Source organism: Perissodus microlepis, chromosome 5 (assembly GCF_051167445.1).
Source record: "Perissodus microlepis isolate ML-2025 ecotype Zambia chromosome 5, ASM5116744v1, whole genome shotgun sequence".
Classification (NCBI taxonomy): Eukaryota; Metazoa; Chordata; class Actinopteri; order Cichliformes; family Cichlidae; genus Perissodus; species Perissodus microlepis.
Genome location: NC_140465.1, coordinates 22,405,608 through 22,423,519, shown reverse-complemented (window position 1 = coordinate 22,423,519; position 17,912 = coordinate 22,405,608). Strand labels below are relative to the sequence as shown.

The 17,912-nt window shown below is 39.0% G+C and overlaps 2 protein-coding genes across 2 annotated transcripts; one reads left to right on the top strand and one right to left on the bottom strand.

The window, feature by feature from the left end:
* The first annotated feature begins 252 nt into the window (after window positions 1-252).
* Window positions 253-3,992, top strand: gnat1 (guanine nucleotide binding protein (G protein), alpha transducing activity polypeptide 1). Its single transcript, XM_084928836.1, has 9 exons — window positions 253-520; window positions 1,534-1,576; window positions 1,666-1,807; window positions 1,903-2,060; window positions 2,161-2,289; window positions 2,396-2,525; window positions 2,615-2,768; window positions 2,853-3,069; window positions 3,168-3,992. Exons 1-8 carry the CDS (start codon window positions 415-417, stop codon window positions 3,041-3,043), a joined length of 1,053 nt encoding a protein of 350 aa, XP_084784962.1. The 5' UTR covers window positions 253-414; the 3' UTR covers window positions 3,044-3,069; window positions 3,168-3,992.
* Window positions 3,993-6,331: 2,339 nt separating this feature from the next.
* On the bottom strand, window positions 6,332-17,859 carry edem1 (ER degradation enhancer, mannosidase alpha-like 1). Its single transcript, XM_084928835.1, has 12 exons — window positions 15,291-17,859; window positions 13,154-13,226; window positions 12,379-12,482; window positions 12,014-12,185; window positions 11,683-11,866; window positions 11,374-11,548; window positions 10,842-10,962; window positions 10,126-10,296; window positions 9,963-10,036; window positions 9,732-9,828; window positions 7,844-8,029; window positions 6,332-7,753 (listed from the first exon to the last, which is right to left on the bottom strand). Exons 1-12 carry the CDS (start codon window positions 15,752-15,754, stop codon window positions 7,664-7,666), a joined length of 1,911 nt encoding a protein of 636 aa, XP_084784961.1. The 5' UTR covers window positions 15,755-17,859; the 3' UTR covers window positions 6,332-7,663.
* Window positions 17,860-17,912: the final 53 nt, after the last annotated feature.

The following is a 17,912-nucleotide window of genomic DNA, read 5'->3' as shown; positions in this document are numbered from 1 at the left end:
TTTAGCCTCACATGGTCCTGTTTGAAGGCACCTAAAAACAACACAGAGAGATAAGCACTTGAGCCGCTGTTCATCTTCCGCTGAGCACAGCAAAATCCCCATAAAGGTTAGATAGGTTAGATCCTACACTGATGTATGCCCGAGTCTTCCCCTGCACCTTTCGCTCTGCCCTAAAAGCACTCCTGTCCTTGTGCTCTATTGGTCACCACTGATCAGGTGGGTAGAGGATGCCCAAAATCCTTTCCTAAGTCAGGAAAATGCTCAAACATTCTCCAGTGTTTGCAGCACGCAGTTGACTCATCAGCTGCACAGTTGAAGGCTCCGGTCACATTGTTGACGAGCAGCTAGGACCTGCCTCCATTTTTCTTGACACTTGGCCTTTGAGCAAAGGGGGCCCACGCCGGGTAAAGTAGGATGGGAGCTGGAGCCAGCGCTGAGGAAAAACGCTCCAGGGAGCTGGAGAAGAAACTGAAGGAGGATGCCGACAAGGATGCAAGAACTGTCAAGCTGCTGCTGCTAGGTAAAGACAGGAGAGCTGGTAGAACCAAATGGCTAAGACGCATTAGTAGAAAACAACAATATCTGCTTATACATATCTAAGGGCCCATGGTGATGATAATTAGAGCACTTTTAATTCTAATTAAAGTTTTGTCTGTAGCATGTTCTGTTCGCAAACTTGAGTTTGCAAAGAAAAAACATACAAAACTCCCTTTTTTCTTGATGCAATTTTTTTTCATATACTTGATGTCAAATAATCATACAAATAAAGTAGAAGTACTGCTATGGATAGATCTTATTTACCCCAAAACCCTTAAAAACTTACCAAATTGCCTAATTTTAAAACAGCCTAGGTGTTGATAAGAAGTTACATGTCTGTGTCATGTAAAGGCCTAATCACCTGTGTCCCTAAATTGCTAAGACACCTTGATAATCACTCAAGCCGATCCTCTGTTAATCCTGAAACAACAGGTCCTTCAGCACAAAGGGTTTAACCGTGAAGGACACAGATACCGTACCACAAAACCCAAACACAGCCTGTGGCTGTAGCCCTCAAATATATTTTAAATACACTTTAGGCAATGTGTCAATAAATCAATGAGAAATGTGCTTGTAAAAAGTCATGTCTGTGAAGATTTACAGTTTTAAATTGATCAGCAACTTAACCAGTAATTTCATACACCACACTGTGTTTTGCTGTATAAAGAAATACTGAATTTTTCAGGAAAGTCATTCAGTATTACAGTCAGGTATATTTATCTGACAAATGGTCATGGATATTGCGTCATTTATAGCTTTTTTGAGTCCTCTAGTAATGTAGGTCAGGGATAAGAAAAGATTAGACCTGAAGTAAGAAGTCCCTTTATCTGATAAAAAATTGCAAAGTCTTCTGTAATTAACTCAAAAATACAAAATTAGCACCAAAAATAAGGTCAAAATTACCCACTTATCTTTCCCTAGATCCTTAAACATGATTAAAGCATTTTTATAAATATGTCATTCAAACAATTCAATTCTTGTTCTTCTTCCATACAGGTGCTGGAGAATCAGGCAAAAGCACTATTGTCAAACAGATGAAGTAAGCTGACTTTGCATCTGAGCAATGCTGACCTTCTTTTAGAGTTGACTGTAAGTTGCATTTTTTTAATGCTACATTTTTCTCACCAGAATTATCCACAAAGATGGTTACTCGCTTGAAGAATGCTTGGAGTTCATTACCATCATCTACAGCAACACCCTGCAGTCCATCATGGCCATTGTGAAGGCCATGAACACGCTCAATATCAACTATGGGCACTCTGATCAGCAGGTAACCTTTGCTGACACTCATTTCCACATACATATGAAGCTAAACAGATTTCATGGTCCTTATAGCTCACTAAACACACACATGCCTCCGTGCAGGATGATGCCAGGAAACTCATGCATCTTGCAGACACCATTGAGGAAGGCACCATGCCTAAAGAAATGTCAGATATCATTCTGCGTCTGTGGAAAGATTCTGGCATACAGGCATGCTTTGACAGAGCTTCAGAGTACCAACTCAACGACTCTGCTGGATAGTAAGATATCAAATTTACTCAGGTTTAACATTGCTACATTATTTTAATCTCTTGTATCAGGATGTGTCATTGATTTATTCTCTTCTCCTTCCCCCGGCAGCTATCTGAATGACTTGGAGCGACTGATCCAACCAGGCTACGTGCCCACTGAGCAGGATGTGCTGCGATCAAGAGTGAAGACCACTGGTATCATCGAAACTCAGTTTTCTTTCAAAGATCTCAATTTCAGGTGAGCCGGAGCAATGTTTATCAAGAGAATAGGACAAACAAATCAGCCGCTGGGCTTCCTGTGTGCACGGTGGCAAACAAGGCAACATGCTCCTGTTCTCGTGCAGAATGTTTGATGTGGGAGGTCAGAGGTCAGAGAGGAAGAAGTGGATCCATTGTTTCGAAGGCGTGACCTGTATCATCTTCATTGCTGCTCTGAGCGCCTATGACATGGTCCTGGTGGAGGATGATGAAGTGGTATGACAAGTTAAACTAGATACTTGATATTCTTTTATTAGGGTCCATGTTTTTGGAAAGTCTCTTCACTGGGATTTTTTTTCTCCCAGAATCGCATGCACGAGAGTCTGCACTTATTTAACAGTATCTGCAACCACCGCTACTTTGCCACCACCTCCATCGTACTCTTCCTCAACAAGAAAGATGTGTTCCTTGAGAAGATCAAGAAAGCACATCTCAGCATGTGTTTCCCTGAATATGATGGTGAGATAATCATTTCAAATACATATTTAAGATAGTGGCAAACTAAGTAAAAGCAAAACTTTATAATTACACTGTCTCACCCAGGCCCCAATACCTATGAGGATGCTGGTAACTATATCAAAGTGCAGTTCTTGGACCTGAACCTGCGCAGGGACGTCAAAGAAATCTACTCTCACATGACCTGCGCTACCGACACAGAGAACGTCAAGTTTGTGTTCGATGCCGTAACCGACATCATCATCAAAGAAAACCTGAAGGATTGCGGTCTCTTCTAAAAAAACACGCAGAAAACCAGATGAAGGTGAGCAAAGTAGAAAAATTATTTTAAAGATAATCAGGATGAACTGTTGTCATCGGTCACTATGGTTCACTCCTGTTTTGTTTTTTGTTTTTTTACAGGGTGCTGGTAGAGCCCTATCACATTTCACAGATCTTTTTCTCAATTCAAACTGAGGCCTGAAGATGAAAACGGGCCCTGCAAGCGGCCATCCTCAAATCAGCGAATGCAAAAAAGAAAAATCTATTTTTTGTGTTCAAAATTAAGTTCTAGCTTTGACAAAGAACTTTTTTTCAGATAGCTCCAAATTCAGAAACTTCCGTGCAGATTTCAGATGAGTTGAATTTCAGTTCATCTAAATTTTCTCTCAAGTCTCTTGAACTGGTCTTTGGGGGGTGGCATGCAGTGTGTAGTTAAAACATCAGGAGCTTCTGTCAGCAAACAGTGATTTTTTTTTCTCATGTAATGTGAAAACATTTCCGGCTAATGCATTGTCTCTGTGTTACGGTAAGTGATCAGTGTACGGCTAAAAGGGCAAAGAAGATGACCTAACCACCTGCATATGCACTTCAGCCTCTGTTAGATATTTTAACAGAACCTTTCACTAGAAACGGCTTTTATGTACAAACACACTACAGCAGTTTGTAACATAACTCGAGCATGTCACAAATCGAACCTGTGACATGCTCGAGTCACATGAAAGTGTTAGGAAATCTAACTCTTTACAATAGTTGAAAATGGCCAGTGTATATAATTAAGCAGATTTCTGTTGGACAGTTAATTAAGTATGGCGACAGCATGTTGATATGTAACAATGTCGAGGGATAGATTTGTCAAAGATTTGTTTAAGTTAATTAAAACTCTGGGCCTTTGAGCCAACAATTCTGTACAGAAACCACTAATTGTATTCCTTGATCAAACTTATTAAAGCTTCTGTAGAAAACTCAGTACTTCTCAGTCTTTCACAAATTAAAAGCAACTCTGCAGTGTTGTGTTTAGAATTTTACATTTATTATTTTCACTGAATATTTCTTACTTAAATCATTGAAACGTGTCATTTTTACAAGTGACCGCCTTTAGTTCTTCATAAACGTTCAAAGAACAGCTCTGCGTTGAAGATTCTTTGCCTCCCTGTTTTTTAAATACAGTAACTATTCAGCAGTTACATTTTTTTATATGTAGATTTTCAGAAGCTCAAAATAGAATAATTGACTGACAACTCCATGTCCAACTGAAGCTTGTTGCTTTGTCAAATTAAGAGAACTGAACTTGAGTCCAGGGGTTGAACTTGCATTTCATATATTTTCAGTGGAAATCTCAAAATTAGGACCAAAGGGATCACAAAGTAAGTCAATAAGGTCATCATTAGGCCGAAAATACAAAATAAATGTCTCAAAAAGGAAAAACGTTACAAGTGAAAAATCTACCATCTTCATCAGCAGAAAAAAGCTCTAAAATGTATTAGAAAACAATTAAAAGTCCAAAAATTTCAGCCATCTGCTCCAGAACTCAAAAACAGATAGACAAGATTAGACGTTGCCTGAAAACATCTTACAGAGCCTGCACAGACGAAAGGTCGTAATTTGAAGCTCACCACATGATGAGTCAAACACGGTGGAGGCAATACTCTGGTACGTGCATGTCTGCCAGTGGAATCGGGATCAGACAGTGCTTCACAGTGCAAATAAGTACTGACCCAAAGCATACTGCAGAAGCAAGACAAGAATTTCCCAATGCAAAGAAATGAAATATTCTTGAACGGCCAGGTCAGTCACCCGATCTCAACCAAATGCGGTATTTTTCTCAGTTACTGAAGGCCAAACTGAAGGTAGAAAGTCCAGCAAATAAGCTGCAACTGAAGAAGAACTCCATGGGTTCTAGCCATTGCCTGGAAAAAATGTTACTTAAAATTCATCCTTGTTTAAGCAATAAAAATTGCTTTCGTTCCAAAGTAGTTAATGCTATACGTTGTAAAACCCATTAAGTTAAAGCTGAAGGTTCTGCACTTCAATCACATTAAGATTGTATGACTTAAAACCCACTGTGATGGTTTATCCTCCTGAGAACCAGCCTGTTCATTTATGTCCTCTGTGGACATTTGTTTTTGGTCTATATCTTTTGACCCTACTAAGTCTGATGTACTCAAAAGAGGACATCTGGGGCTTTCCATTGATATCTCATGTGTTTGGGTGGCCTTTTTTAGCTCCAAAGAGGAAGGAAATCCCCCAAAAAGTTCAATGGGAAGATTCCTTTTTCCTCGATTCTCAAGTGTTTAGAGAGGCAAAAAGAAAAAAAGTGTCATCATCTGTAAGACCTGACATTGATCGTCTCTTCTGCTCTAAAGGGGCAACTAATCAGGAGAAAGTTATCCTACAGAACGGGAGAAGGGAGCTAAAAGAGCTTGTTTCAGAAAGGAAGAACTGAGGGCCTGAACCAAAGCCATTTGGTCAATATTATTTCAAACTGTGAAAAATTCAAATAACTCTATTAGAGTTCATTAATAAAAATAAGGAGCTGGAAATGAGACTAATAGATCCCCTTTAATGTATAAGAGCCACAAACAGACTGTTTTCATTTTGATTAAACAAATTATGTGCTGAGCTTCAGTGTACTTGAGAATGGAATTTTTTCTCCTTGGACAGAGCAAAGGAAACTGTTTCCCTCTGCAAACGTAGGATAATTGCTCTAATAAACAGTACAGTGGCCTCTTTTAGCAAAGTTATGAATGTTCTCTCAAGCTAATAAAAGGCATATTTCCAAACTCTCTGAATAAACATGCAAAAGCTCTACAACTGATAGTTCTGAGCAACAAGTTTGTGACATAGCTGTGATTAGCATTCTGTGCTTTCCAGACTATCAGCTGGTATCAATCATTTCATTTAACTCCTCGGAAGAAAATAAACGTGTACATTACCTGCAACTATTACTTTGAAGCGATCGGGGTAATTTCCTTTAGAGAACTTAAATATCACTGATATAATTCAGCACATTATCAAAGAAGATGAATAGCCATCTTCTACAAATAAAACATTTATATTATAATGTCATTGTGTAATGCAGTCACTACAGTCAATATACAGTCAGGATGTTTGGCAAAAGTGGAAAAAAACAAACAAAAAAAAAAAAAACACTAAATCTGTACACGAATAAAACATCACAGCTAATTAAAAAAAAAAAAACAACAACATTCTCTGTTTATATTTGTGGAAGAAAATCAGTTTTCACAGTACAACTGTACTTCAGTGTAGCCACTCATTTGCAAGAAAACCAGCACCATCTCGAGATATTGTAGGCAACGTTTCAAAAAGTTTTATTTCTTATGAAAGCATTCATTGATTATGTGTTTATTTTAAACCCTGAGTTCTCACCACGTGGTAATCATCCTGATAACAGAAATTAAATTGCAGGAAAGTCTGTATACTGACCGTGTCTGAGAGAAAAAAAAATCAATTCGCACTTCTTGAAAATTAACTATCATTGGGGGAAAAAAACAATACATTTTATGGCTTGTTTTTTTACATCTAAAAAAAGAGCTTCATGTCATAATCAGTGTAAAACTGTACATACATATGGAATGACTCTTTTTGCAAAACATTACAGTGGCCTTTTTTTCAGCCAAGTTATTCACAACATTAACATATACATTGCACAGCATCCAGAGAAACGAAGACAAATTGAAGGCACTTTAAAGAGTCATTAATCCCCCGCTCATACAGTTGTGGCACTGCTCTGTTCTTTGTAAGACATTGAGTAGCTAGAAGCCTGAGAGATCAATGTTTAGCTCAATACTAATCAGAAATTAATTAACAGCTAACAAGCAGGAGGCAGTTTACCTTTATGTTGTCTGTAACTCCCTGGATACTGAGGTTTTATGTGATGTGCAAAACACAACTAAGACAGAAGACAGTTTAAAATCCTTGCAATATGGCTAGTGCGGTTTAAGAAAAAAAAAATATTCATAGTGGCAATAGTTTAGACTCTTTTGCAAACCAGCCTCAGGTGTACAAAAAGAACGACATTCCTATGACCACGATCTAACGCAGCCTCTGGATTTGACAGTTCGTACCTGTTACTATCATCTGTTAATATACAGCCCTTATGTAGAAGCACTGATCTAGTGTGAATCACCTGCAAGGAGGCACCATATCCTCATGTTTAGAGAGACTTTTGTTAAGTTGAGTGTTTTTATAGGCTATGCATTTTCATGTGGCTAGATGGCACTGTTCCCATTAACACAGCATTATGATTCCCAGCTCAGCTGAAAATTCAAATGTGCATACACAAACATAATCACACACATTCATACCTGAACAGACATTTTTTTTGTTCTATAAGAACACAACAGTTATTCACCACTTTCTCAATGATTTGCCTGCCAAAATGCAACGAAGGATGAATCCTCATCTTCTCACAGAAAAAGTCTGGCAACATTTTCATCCAGCAAAACAGAAACAAAAAGCTCAAACTTAATTTAATCAAATTGCTTTCTCAGGATTACTTTATTGTGAGTTCCCCGAGCAGCAGAACAGACAGGAAGAGGATTTTAACCAACAAGTGGTCAGTTCATCTGTGCAATAAAGGCCTGCTCCTGCCAATGTCATTACATCCATCCCATCACTCAAAAAAGTCCCACCATGTGATCTATTTGCCTCATGTAGATGCTCTTTAATGGGAGAGTGTACCGTCGCTCCTCTGGGATCCTGTTACACTGCAGAGAGTTTTAAAAAGAAAACAATTACTGTTGAATTATTTGTAATGTGAGAACAGTGACCTAGATTCAACAGGAAGATGGCCTTACATTGCTGATGTTTCTTGCAGCAGGCTGGTTGACTGGCTCTCTTTCTGTCAGCGCTCCCTCCTCACATGGAAAGTCATCATTCCATTGTTTCTCCCTGAAGCGTTTGTCTATAGGCACAACATGACCCTCGGTTGTGAAGATGTACTTGTTATCGGATTTGTGAAGTGGGTTGTCTTCATCAAACAGCTGCAATGCATAGGAGAGGTTTTTATTTACACAGAATGAAGACAGGTAGGACATCAGTACTAACACCTGGCTCATACCTCATGGAAACCTCAATGGTTTTGGTCCCCACAGTTAATATGTCCATTCAATACTTACCCGTTTAAACAGCATAACAAAGATGATGCTGTAACTGGGCGTGGTCATTTTGGGCAACATGTAGGTCCCAGCTGCCTGCAAGTCCTTATCTCAGCTAATTCAAGTCAGTGAACTGGACGTCAGTGACATTTTTTCTTGGTGCCATCTGGAGCATTTTAAATTTTCTTTGGATCACAAAAAGATGTGGCTCACAGAGGAGTTTATACTCTGGTCTATACTCCAGTTCTAGTAAGTACAATGATAGTATTTCAAACCTTCTGCTTACAAGGAGCAGCATTGCTCTATATCTGAGAAGGCAGATTTAATTTGTGATTTCCACATGTCCAGACCATCTAACCCTTGCCTCTCTAACTTTGTCTAAAATGCTGTTCCCCACACAACCCTCCCCATTCATCCAGGCTTCGAACGGCACTGTGAGTACACTGGCTTAGAAAATCAATCTTTTAGCCACGTAGGACAATAAATCACTGCATGTGGTCATGGTATGTGAAAGCAAGACGGTTTGACACAGAGGATTTGAAATGCTGAGACAAACTGATCATTAAGTGGAATATGAGGCCAGGGCAGGCAGGCAGTACACCTTAGAATCAGGAGAACATACACACACAGCTTCAGGGGGCCACAAGCTACAGGTGATTTAGACTTCTCGTTACATTTTGAAGAGTCTATGACATAAACTACACAAGTAGCTGACGCTGTTGCCAGCATTCATGATTGTGTGTGTGTTACACATTAATGACCTTGTGGTTGTGTCCTGGAGTTTTATATGCACTGCCAGCCACAATAGAGACAAGTAAAATCCTGCAACTTTTTCCCTTCTGCGTCCTTACTCTTTGTTGTGGTCAGTGGGTTTTTGTTTCTTTGTGTGTGTCATTTCGGGTGCAAACATACTTGCCCCTTAAGTTTTTCCACTTATTTGTACATTCCCAATAAGTTCAGCAATGCCCCTCCAGGAATTTGCAGACATCTTTAAATATTTATATATTGAGGCGATTGTTATTATTCTCTCAATGATAAATTCAACTGTGGTAAAATAGTAGTTGAAACTCTGTGAACACAATACTTGCACAATGTGTCAACATGACATGTAAGTTACATTTCCATGTACGTGCACATTAGTTCACGTAACAGGGTTTAAGAGGGATTTGCGGCTATGATGTACCTATGGTGTGGATTCAGTGCAGAAATCTAAAGCAACTGGTAGTGTACTCCCACTGCCAGTAATAAAGGCGGGGAAAATGGGAGGGCTGCATCAGGAAGGGCATCCGGTATTAAACCTGTGCCAAATCAAACATGCGGCTCCACCCTGTGTAGCGCCCTCTGGGGAAATAAGGGAGCAACCAAAAGTACCACATACGTCCTTAGAAAATTAATGATCAAAATGATAAACGTGAGGGTTCAAAGCAAGAGTTCCAACCAGTGGTTGATGTCGCAATTTGTAGAAGATGATATCTAATCTCTTGCAATAACTTGGATAAAGATCTGTCTCGACTATATACTGTGCTCATATAATTTTATAGCCATATAAGACATAGCTTTCTCTCTGAATGGTCAAGCTGCAACTTACCAGATAAAGATATTTGCATGTCTCGCTGAGGAAAAAGCTCTCCATGCGATCCTCTTTGGATTTATCCACGACGTGATGGAGAGTGGCATACCCACATCTGCAAAGAACACAATTCAGCTCAGCCAAAAGCAAACACAGAAGAGCTTTAACAAGCTCAAAAAGAGTAAACAGTGTATTTTTTTATTATTATTTCTTGGACAAAAGCATCTACAACTTTAAACTTAATCTCACCTGACTTTGGCATTTTTCTCAAGGCTCTGTAGAATATCCATTCCAACATGCAGATAGAAAGGATTTTTGGTTGCCTGCAGAAGTTAAAAAGAAGACTTGTGTGAGATGTAACAGTCACTGACAGCAGCACCAAACGCTGTGGAACAAAGACCATGACTGTTACCTGGTACAGCAGGTAAGTAGACTCCACTAGTTCTGGTCTTAAAGGGTAGAAAAGCACATCAGGAGCCTGCAGCTGCCAGTTGTATCTTTCTGGCAGAGCTCCAAAGCGCTTCCAGATGGCATAGTAGAAGGCATGCAGGCAAATGGCATCATCTACATCGCCATTCAGCACCTATGAGGCAGAAGTAGAGCTTTAATTTAGATTAACAAAACAATGTATGCACCATGCTGTTTACAGTACAGGATTTTTTTAGATTGCTATCAATATTTGGGGAATTTAAAAAATTTGATATATAAGCTGATAATTTTTGTCTTTCAGACACACAAAACAAAGATTCTAGACTTCTAGAGAAATTTCTCGAGAAATCTAGAGAAGAAGATGAGAAGAAGAGAATTTCCCTAACATGTGTTGTGTAGTTATTTGTGAGTCTTTACTAGGATAACATGACAATGCAGTTTAAAAATAATCTTGTTTTAATAGCATAATAAGTATTACTGACTCAGAGAGGATTAGTTGCCAGGCAGGTTGCAAAGTGCCCTCTGGTGGACAAACCATGCAACATCAACACTCATAACATGGTTAAAGAGCATTTTTAAAACATTTTTAATTTTCATTTAAGAACTGTTTTACACGGCAATACAAATACATCAGGAAACCGACAATATAGGCCGATACCTCGGTCACGTTCTACTCACGGCTGCCACTATAATCCTCACCTGAAGGCCAGGAAAGAAAGCCTGAAGTGAGTCAATCCAGGTGTTCATTATCTCACCACTGAACATGTTCACATTAACATAGAGAGGTGGGTCACCTTCTCCTTCATTGCACGACTCTCTCCTGGAAAAAAACACAGAAATAATATGTAATACTAGTCCCTATGCCTCTAAATGAAATCACAGTGAAGTTGTGATTTTATACGCTGCAAAGAGATTTTAATCATAAAGACAAAAACACTTCAGATCCTTAACAGGTGTTTATCGGTGTTTACTGATGAGGAATAAAAGGCTGATGTGTATCTCTGTTAAGTCTCATGACAGCTTTAAGTTTCTGAATCTAGTTTTCCTTCCTTCCTGAAGTTTCCTTTAGTAAGAAACTAAAACCAAAAACCATCAGCAGTTTTATTTCCTCTTTGCTTGTTTAATCCGACAGTGACTGATTTACATAGCTGAGATTCATTTCACATTTCATTTGCAACCCAGTGAATCTGTGCAATGCTGCTGTGTCACATTTCTTTAGTGCTGAACTCACCCTCGTCTCATGTGATTCTGGATGCTTTCATAAGCAGCTGTAAACATACGGTAGTCCTCTTTTTCTCCAAAGAGGATGTACGACTTAAGCAAGTACTCATAGAAGGAGTCCATACCAGCTCCAAGACCACTCTGCTTGCCAACCCACTGGCCTGTTTGAATATTAACTACATTGCCTAAAAAGAGAAATTTAAGTTTATATTCACATTGTGTGGCCATATAATTTCAGCAAATAAACAGAAAAAAAATGAAAAAACAAAAAGAACGTTTCCAGGGGAAGTCTTTACGCTGTACTACACATCATACATACCCAAAAGACCAGTTTCGTTGCTCCTCAGGTTCCACAGGGCTCTGACAGCTCGTCTAGCTACCCACTCAAATGTCGAATCCCCAATTAAGCGGCTCAAAATTCCAAACTCCACCAGCAAGGACCCGGCTCCTGCAGTGCAGGTCTCATTCACACTGTCAGGGGGAACTCCGTTCTTCAGGTTCACCTGCGATAAAGATACAAACAAATCAAGTCTAGTGCATTTACAGCGACCAATGAAAATTTCTGCTCGCATGATAACTAAGGTGTATGCTGCAAAGCGAGATCGAAAGAATATATACCTCTAATTTGTGGTCACAACAGTCTCACTCACCCTGGGGTAGGGAATGCCTGTGCTGGTGTTCTCAAAGGCTGGCAGCAAACGCACAGCCAAGTCATGAGCCAAATGTAGCAGCTCATTATCGTAACCTTCAAAGCCCACATTGCCAAAAGGATGTTTTGGGTCAGTCAGCAGAATGTGTGCTGAAATAAGGCTTCCCAAGATCCTTCAGTTTAAAAAACAAAAAAGAAAGAAATATAACACCGGAGTTCTACACATAACCAGATATTTAAAAGCTTATCGAAAGCAATTATCATGATAAGCGTTACATGAGTCATCATATCAGATGTTTTGCTTTAAAAATGTGTACACTGACATATTTTGATTCCTACAGACTGTGAAAATAGTGACATATGTACCTGATGTTTGCCTCAAAAACTTGCACAGTTGAGTCCTTGTCAAAAGATACAGTATCTATAACCAGTTTGACGGCTCTTTGAAACTCTGACACGTTGCCGAGCACCTGGTGAGAAAAACCACATACTGTATAACCACAGTAAATCAACAATCAGCTGTCAGTTTTAAGACTGACACGGTAACACTTGCACCTGGCTTCATGCACGGGAACTTATAAGCTTGGCAGAAAACCCACAACTTACAGAGGAAGTGCTAACAACGTTGTTCTGAATGTAGTGCAGAGCAGAGAAACTCGTGTATTTACTTTGAATTATGCTACTGATAGAAAAAATACAACGACATCGCCTTGGATTAAACCAGAAGCTCCCAGTGTGAGAGACTGGAGAAATTGGCTAAAGACTGTATTTGTTATGGGAAGAAGAAGAAAAAAAATCACTGCAAGACTAAATAATTGTTTTGCATTGATGATAGAATGGTCTTTAAATTATATAAATGGGAAGTGACAGCAGTTTTAATTTAAAAAAAAAAAAAAAAAGATTTAATAGATGTTTAAAACAAAGAAATGCCAAAACTGGAATTGGAGGCTGATTTAAGGAAAGTATTTAGGTAAAGATATGTGAACATCTTCACTTTATTCATGTTCGATCTGGTATTATGTCTAAAATATAAAACTAAGCCAAAAAAAAAAAGGAAACGGAAAACCCACAACTCACAGAGGAAGTACCAGTCACCATTGCTTTAATGCAGTGCAAGCAGGACAGTAAATAAACAACCTACCAACAGAGTGTCCAAGGTGTCAATGAGAGTAAGGGAATAGTTCCCCAAGACATCATTTATGTTGATATTTGATCTGAAATAAAAGAAGTGAAACAGACTGTGGTTTCACACACAAGTGGGAGACATACATTATACTGATCTCAAAACATAAAGCGCACTTTAAATCCAACAACAAAGTGATATTCACAGTTTTATCACTGCATATGAGAATAAGTCTTCCCATTAAGTAAGGATTTTTCTTCTGATTTGACAACATAAACAGTGTAGGACTGATAAGAGGGTATTAAAACATGAATACTTATTTATCAGTGCAGCTCACAACAGGGCAACTCACAATTATTAATTATAAAATAATTTGCAGATTATCATTGATCAGTTTGGTGTCATGAAAAGGAACTAGCCATTAAAAATTATAAAATCCCTTCTTGTCTTAGAAAACACTTGAGAAGAGAAAGTCCCCCCCCCCACACACACACACACAAAATTTCTCTTAATGTTAGTGATATATCTCAAAACTTTTTCTGATACAACTGACAGATTGAGGAAATCTATTCTGCCTTGAACCATAAAGCTCTTGAACGCATCACAGAAGAGGAAAGGAGCCAGAGATGCTGACTTATCAGCATAATTTTCTGCATCAGATAGTCTTGATATTGGCTATATCAGTGCTATGCACAGACACATTTACACTTTTTGTCCAGTTTTCTGACAGTTTTCTTTACAGTGGTAATAATTCTTGCATTGTGAATGCATCCTGTAATGTTTTTGTATGGGGATCACCCTTTGCACTACCTACACTTCAGCATACCTCACACATCATACCAGTTGCATATCTTACAACAGGGACAGCTCTCATTACTGAGGTACCATCTATTCGCTTTTGTAGTTTTGCACAACCTTTGGTTACTCCGTTATAATATTCCTCTAGTTTCCCTATTCAAATCTGTATTTGGTGGCTTTTGTGCTTAATGTTCTGTCATTCACAAGCTACTAGATGTCAAAATTTCCTTTGGGAACAATGAAGTATCTGCGTATCTAGTTGTAGTTCTGCGTGTAGTTCCAGCTGAAGGGGAAACCTGTTACAATTTGAAAAGCATTGTTTCTTTTAAAGGGACTGAAGGGAAAGCTGATGGATAGCACTGCTGACTCAGCAGTGGCAGATATTATCACAACTGCATCAGTAAGTAAGTAAAGTGCTAAAAATGGGCTGCCTGCAGCCTGGACCTGTCACACAGGGAAAAACTTTTCCACATAATAAAACATCTACAATGAATCCTATATCAAGCGAAAATGGGAAAAACCTTGCATTTTAAAAATGCCAACAGCTGAGCTCCCTCGTGTCACATATTCTTGCCTAGCTTTATTTAAAGAAGAGGTGTTGCCAAACTGTGCTGATCTTACTTCTGTGCCAAAAAGATTTTTTCAGTTTGACCATTTATGTTTTATCATTGTACCATTTTTAATTAAACAAAGTTTAAATGATTTGGAAAACTACAGCAGGCTTTGGAGCTTTTTGCTCAGTATCAGACTCAGTTTTGGGGAAACAAGACTGTAGACTAAATCTCTCCAGGATCTAGAGGCTTTGTCAGAAAACAAACAAGTATACATCACCCAACCTTGGAAATAACACTTACTGATTAATTCAAGACAAACATGAGGGTAAAATAGTTGTTTCACTCTGTTTTTCTTAAACTATACATTTGCTTAGAACCATTTGATTTCATAATTTTGAATAAGTTATGAAGAAAAACAGGCTATACTTCACAGAAACCCACAGGATCCCTGTCAAGACTCTTTAAGCTTGGAAAATACAGGACTGTTCAGTGGGAGTCATCTGACCTAGGCTGGCATTGCCACAAAATTATAAGAATTATGTAAACGCTTTCTATTTAGAGAAAACATGGTTTGAACTCTCCTCCGGTTCCCATTTGTAAACCCTGACCCGTTCTTGAGTGATTACCGGTAGGCAGCACAGAGAGCAGCAACATTTTACTACAAGCCAATTTGATTACAACTGCATGCAAACTGCAATGTGCAGAAGACAGTTAAGATAACTGAGCGCCTGGAAGCGTGAACTGCATTTCACGGTAGCAGGTCCAGTCAGTTCAGGTAATCGGGGCAACAGTGAATGACTCACGGGTTTTGCACGTCTGGACCCCTCCCTTCACAGTCAATTGGATTCAGCTCGTCCTCGGGAAAGGCATATTTCATATAATTGTCATATCCGAAGTAGAACATTTCTTTGGCCATGTCTTTCATTTTGGCCTTTAGTGTGTCCGGGAAAGAGCTGTATCTCCGCACGTACTCGTCCTTGTTGCCATCGAAGAAGCTCAGGTAGGACCTCTTTGGGGACTCCTCTCCCGCCGACGCACAGGTGGTCTCCGTCTCTTCATATCTGGGGCCGTGTATTCGTTCAGACCACGAGTTATCTCGCGGCTCGGTCTCCTTTTCCTCCCTGAACAGCAAGTCCAGTTTGTGCAAATTGAAACCGAGATGGAAGTTGAACCCCCAGCTAGGTCCCAGTCCGAAAGCTAGCCACAGCATGCAGCTGAGAGACAGTCTCAATACGACAAGACCAACAAGTATTGACCTCCATTGCATCTTTGCCCCGCGTCGGTCTTGAAACGCATAGTTTAAGTCCACATACCTCTGAGGGATGACCAACTGTCAGCCCCGCTGTTTGTCCGGCTAAACTACAGGCGAGAAGGGGTTGTGGAAGTGAGTCCGCCTCGCATTTCCTGTCAACAAACCAGCTCCTCCCACATCCTGATAGGTGATTGGTGTCGTGTCAGCGGGTTCTACTAGTGATTGGTCGTAGAGATGTCAATCTCGACGGTGCGTTTCGTGGCATTCCAGATTTGTACGCCAATAAGAAAGAGCCACAAGAGTGAAACATTTAGTTTTCAAACCGAGAAATTATTTACATTTCGAAAGTTGGAAAGGTCAGTTAAATGTAAATGTATTGGGAAAAAAGGGGAAAAAAATAACATTTTGTTGTATATCTTTAAATGCTTTCAAAGATCCCAAGAATTAATACGCTCTTTTTATTGGTTAAGAAGCCATCAACTAGAACATTATCGTAATTAAATGGTAAAAAAAAAATAAAAATAAAGCTGTTTTGACTTATCCGCTGAAGACGAGCTGCAGAGCAACTCAGCCACAACAATAATACTGAGTAATTACTACATGCATACAAGCATACATATGCACGGCTTGGACCGTATGTAGGAGCTTGTACCTGATTTTACTGTATTACTACACTAAGTGAGTATGTTGACCTGTAAACCCTACCAAGGGTCACCTAATATAGATCTGATCACAGGTATAATAGGCTAGGTAATTGATAACAGCTGTGTAGAGCTTTTTGGTATGTAGTCATGGCAAAAAAAGAAAAGTATATCCTGAGGTTTTACATATTAGAATATAATAACAATAATGAAAAACTGCCCCTTAGCAGTTCTTTAAACTGGGTCAATACAACCTCAGATGAATTTCAAAACATGCAATATTACATCATGTCATTATTTTTTTCACAAAAACTAAACCAAAATGCAGAAGCAGTGTGTGAATAAGTAAATAAATACACCCTTACTGCTTCCATGGGAATTAAGAGGGAAAGTATCAACAAGGTGTTCGTAATCAAATGCACTTGTTTAACTGATCATTAGAAAGTGTGAGCACCTCTATTAAAGCAAAGGTTTTGGCAAGTACATTGATTGATTTGGCAGACTAACAAACATAAAGAAATTAATCAACAATAATGTTAAAGAAGTAATTGTTGCTGAAGATCATTTCCAAATAATCTCACGCAAATTCACCCAACCGATATAACGCCAAGAGAAACTGCAAAAGACACCTCAGACTCCGCAGTACTCAGTTATGATGTCATATATAAAAGTTCATGACAATTTAAAAAAAAAAAAAAAGACGGAACAAATAAGGTTTGTTTATAAGGGTTCCCATGACCTAGGTTTGCAACATTACAGCTGAACAAAACACAAGATTTCTGGAACAATGTCTTTCAGATAGATAAGACCAACATGGAAATGTTGGCCCTGCACAGCACTACGTTTGACAAAAGTCAAAAACCCTACAACAACTGCCAAAATGTTGTTATCACCTGTTGGCAGGTGATAACTTGGAATAGTTTTGCAGCCACAGGAACGTAGTATTCTCTGAGTCAACCATGATCTCTTCAATACGCTAAAGTATTTAGAGTCAGATGTGAAGTCGGCGGTCTTACAAGTAAGACTTGGCTGAAACTGGGTCATGCGACAGCAGCAAACCTACAGCAGAGTGGCTGAAAAAGGATCAAGGTGTTGCAATGGGATCTTAAGAGATTTGTACATAAGCACATGCAGGCAAACCTTTATAAAGACAAAGATCCTCCACAACAATGATGAAGTCACACAGAAAATAGTTACTTCAGGATAATACTTTTTAAAGTTGTTCTAAAAGCTGCTGAATCATGGCGTGTAATTAGTTTTCACACTCCTTCTGCATTTCGGCTTAGTTTTTGTTAAATAAATAATGACACAGTGCAACATGTCATGTTTTGTAGTTCATCTGAGGTTGTATTGACCTTATTTTAAGACCTGCTAAGGAGATTATTTTTATCCTGTCCTGATACATAAATTCTTTCCACTGAAAGAGGGTGCACCTTCTTTTTTACCATGACTGTAGTACTTCATATAAAAGAGCATATTAATGTTTTCCCCCACCCCCATACAGTGACTGTTGTTTTGATGAGTACATTCTG

Bases quoted from the DNA above. Each gene is read 5' to 3' on its own strand.
- edem1 (XM_084928835.1), bottom strand. From the start codon at position 15,754: ATGCAATGGAGGTCAATACTTGTTGGTCTTGTCGTATTGAGACTGTCT. The intron at 10,963-11,373 runs GTGAGTTCAGCA...GTTTTTTTCCAG, and splicing joins CAGAATCACATGAGACGAGG to GAGAGAGTCGTGCAATGAAG. The intron at 10,037-10,125 runs GTAACAGTCATG...TAACTTCTGCAG, and splicing joins CTACTTACCTGCTGTACCAG to GCAACCAAAAATCCTTTCTA.
- gnat1 (XM_084928836.1), top strand. From the start codon at position 415: ATGGGAGCTGGAGCCAGCGCTGAGGAAAAACGCTCCAGGGAGCTGGAG. The intron at 1,577-1,665 runs GTAAGCTGACTT...TTTTCTCACCAG, and splicing joins ACTATTGTCAAACAGATGAA to AATTATCCACAAAGATGGTT. The intron at 2,769-2,852 runs GTGAGATAATCA...TGTCTCACCCAG, and splicing joins GTGTTTCCCTGAATATGATG to GCCCCAATACCTATGAGGAT.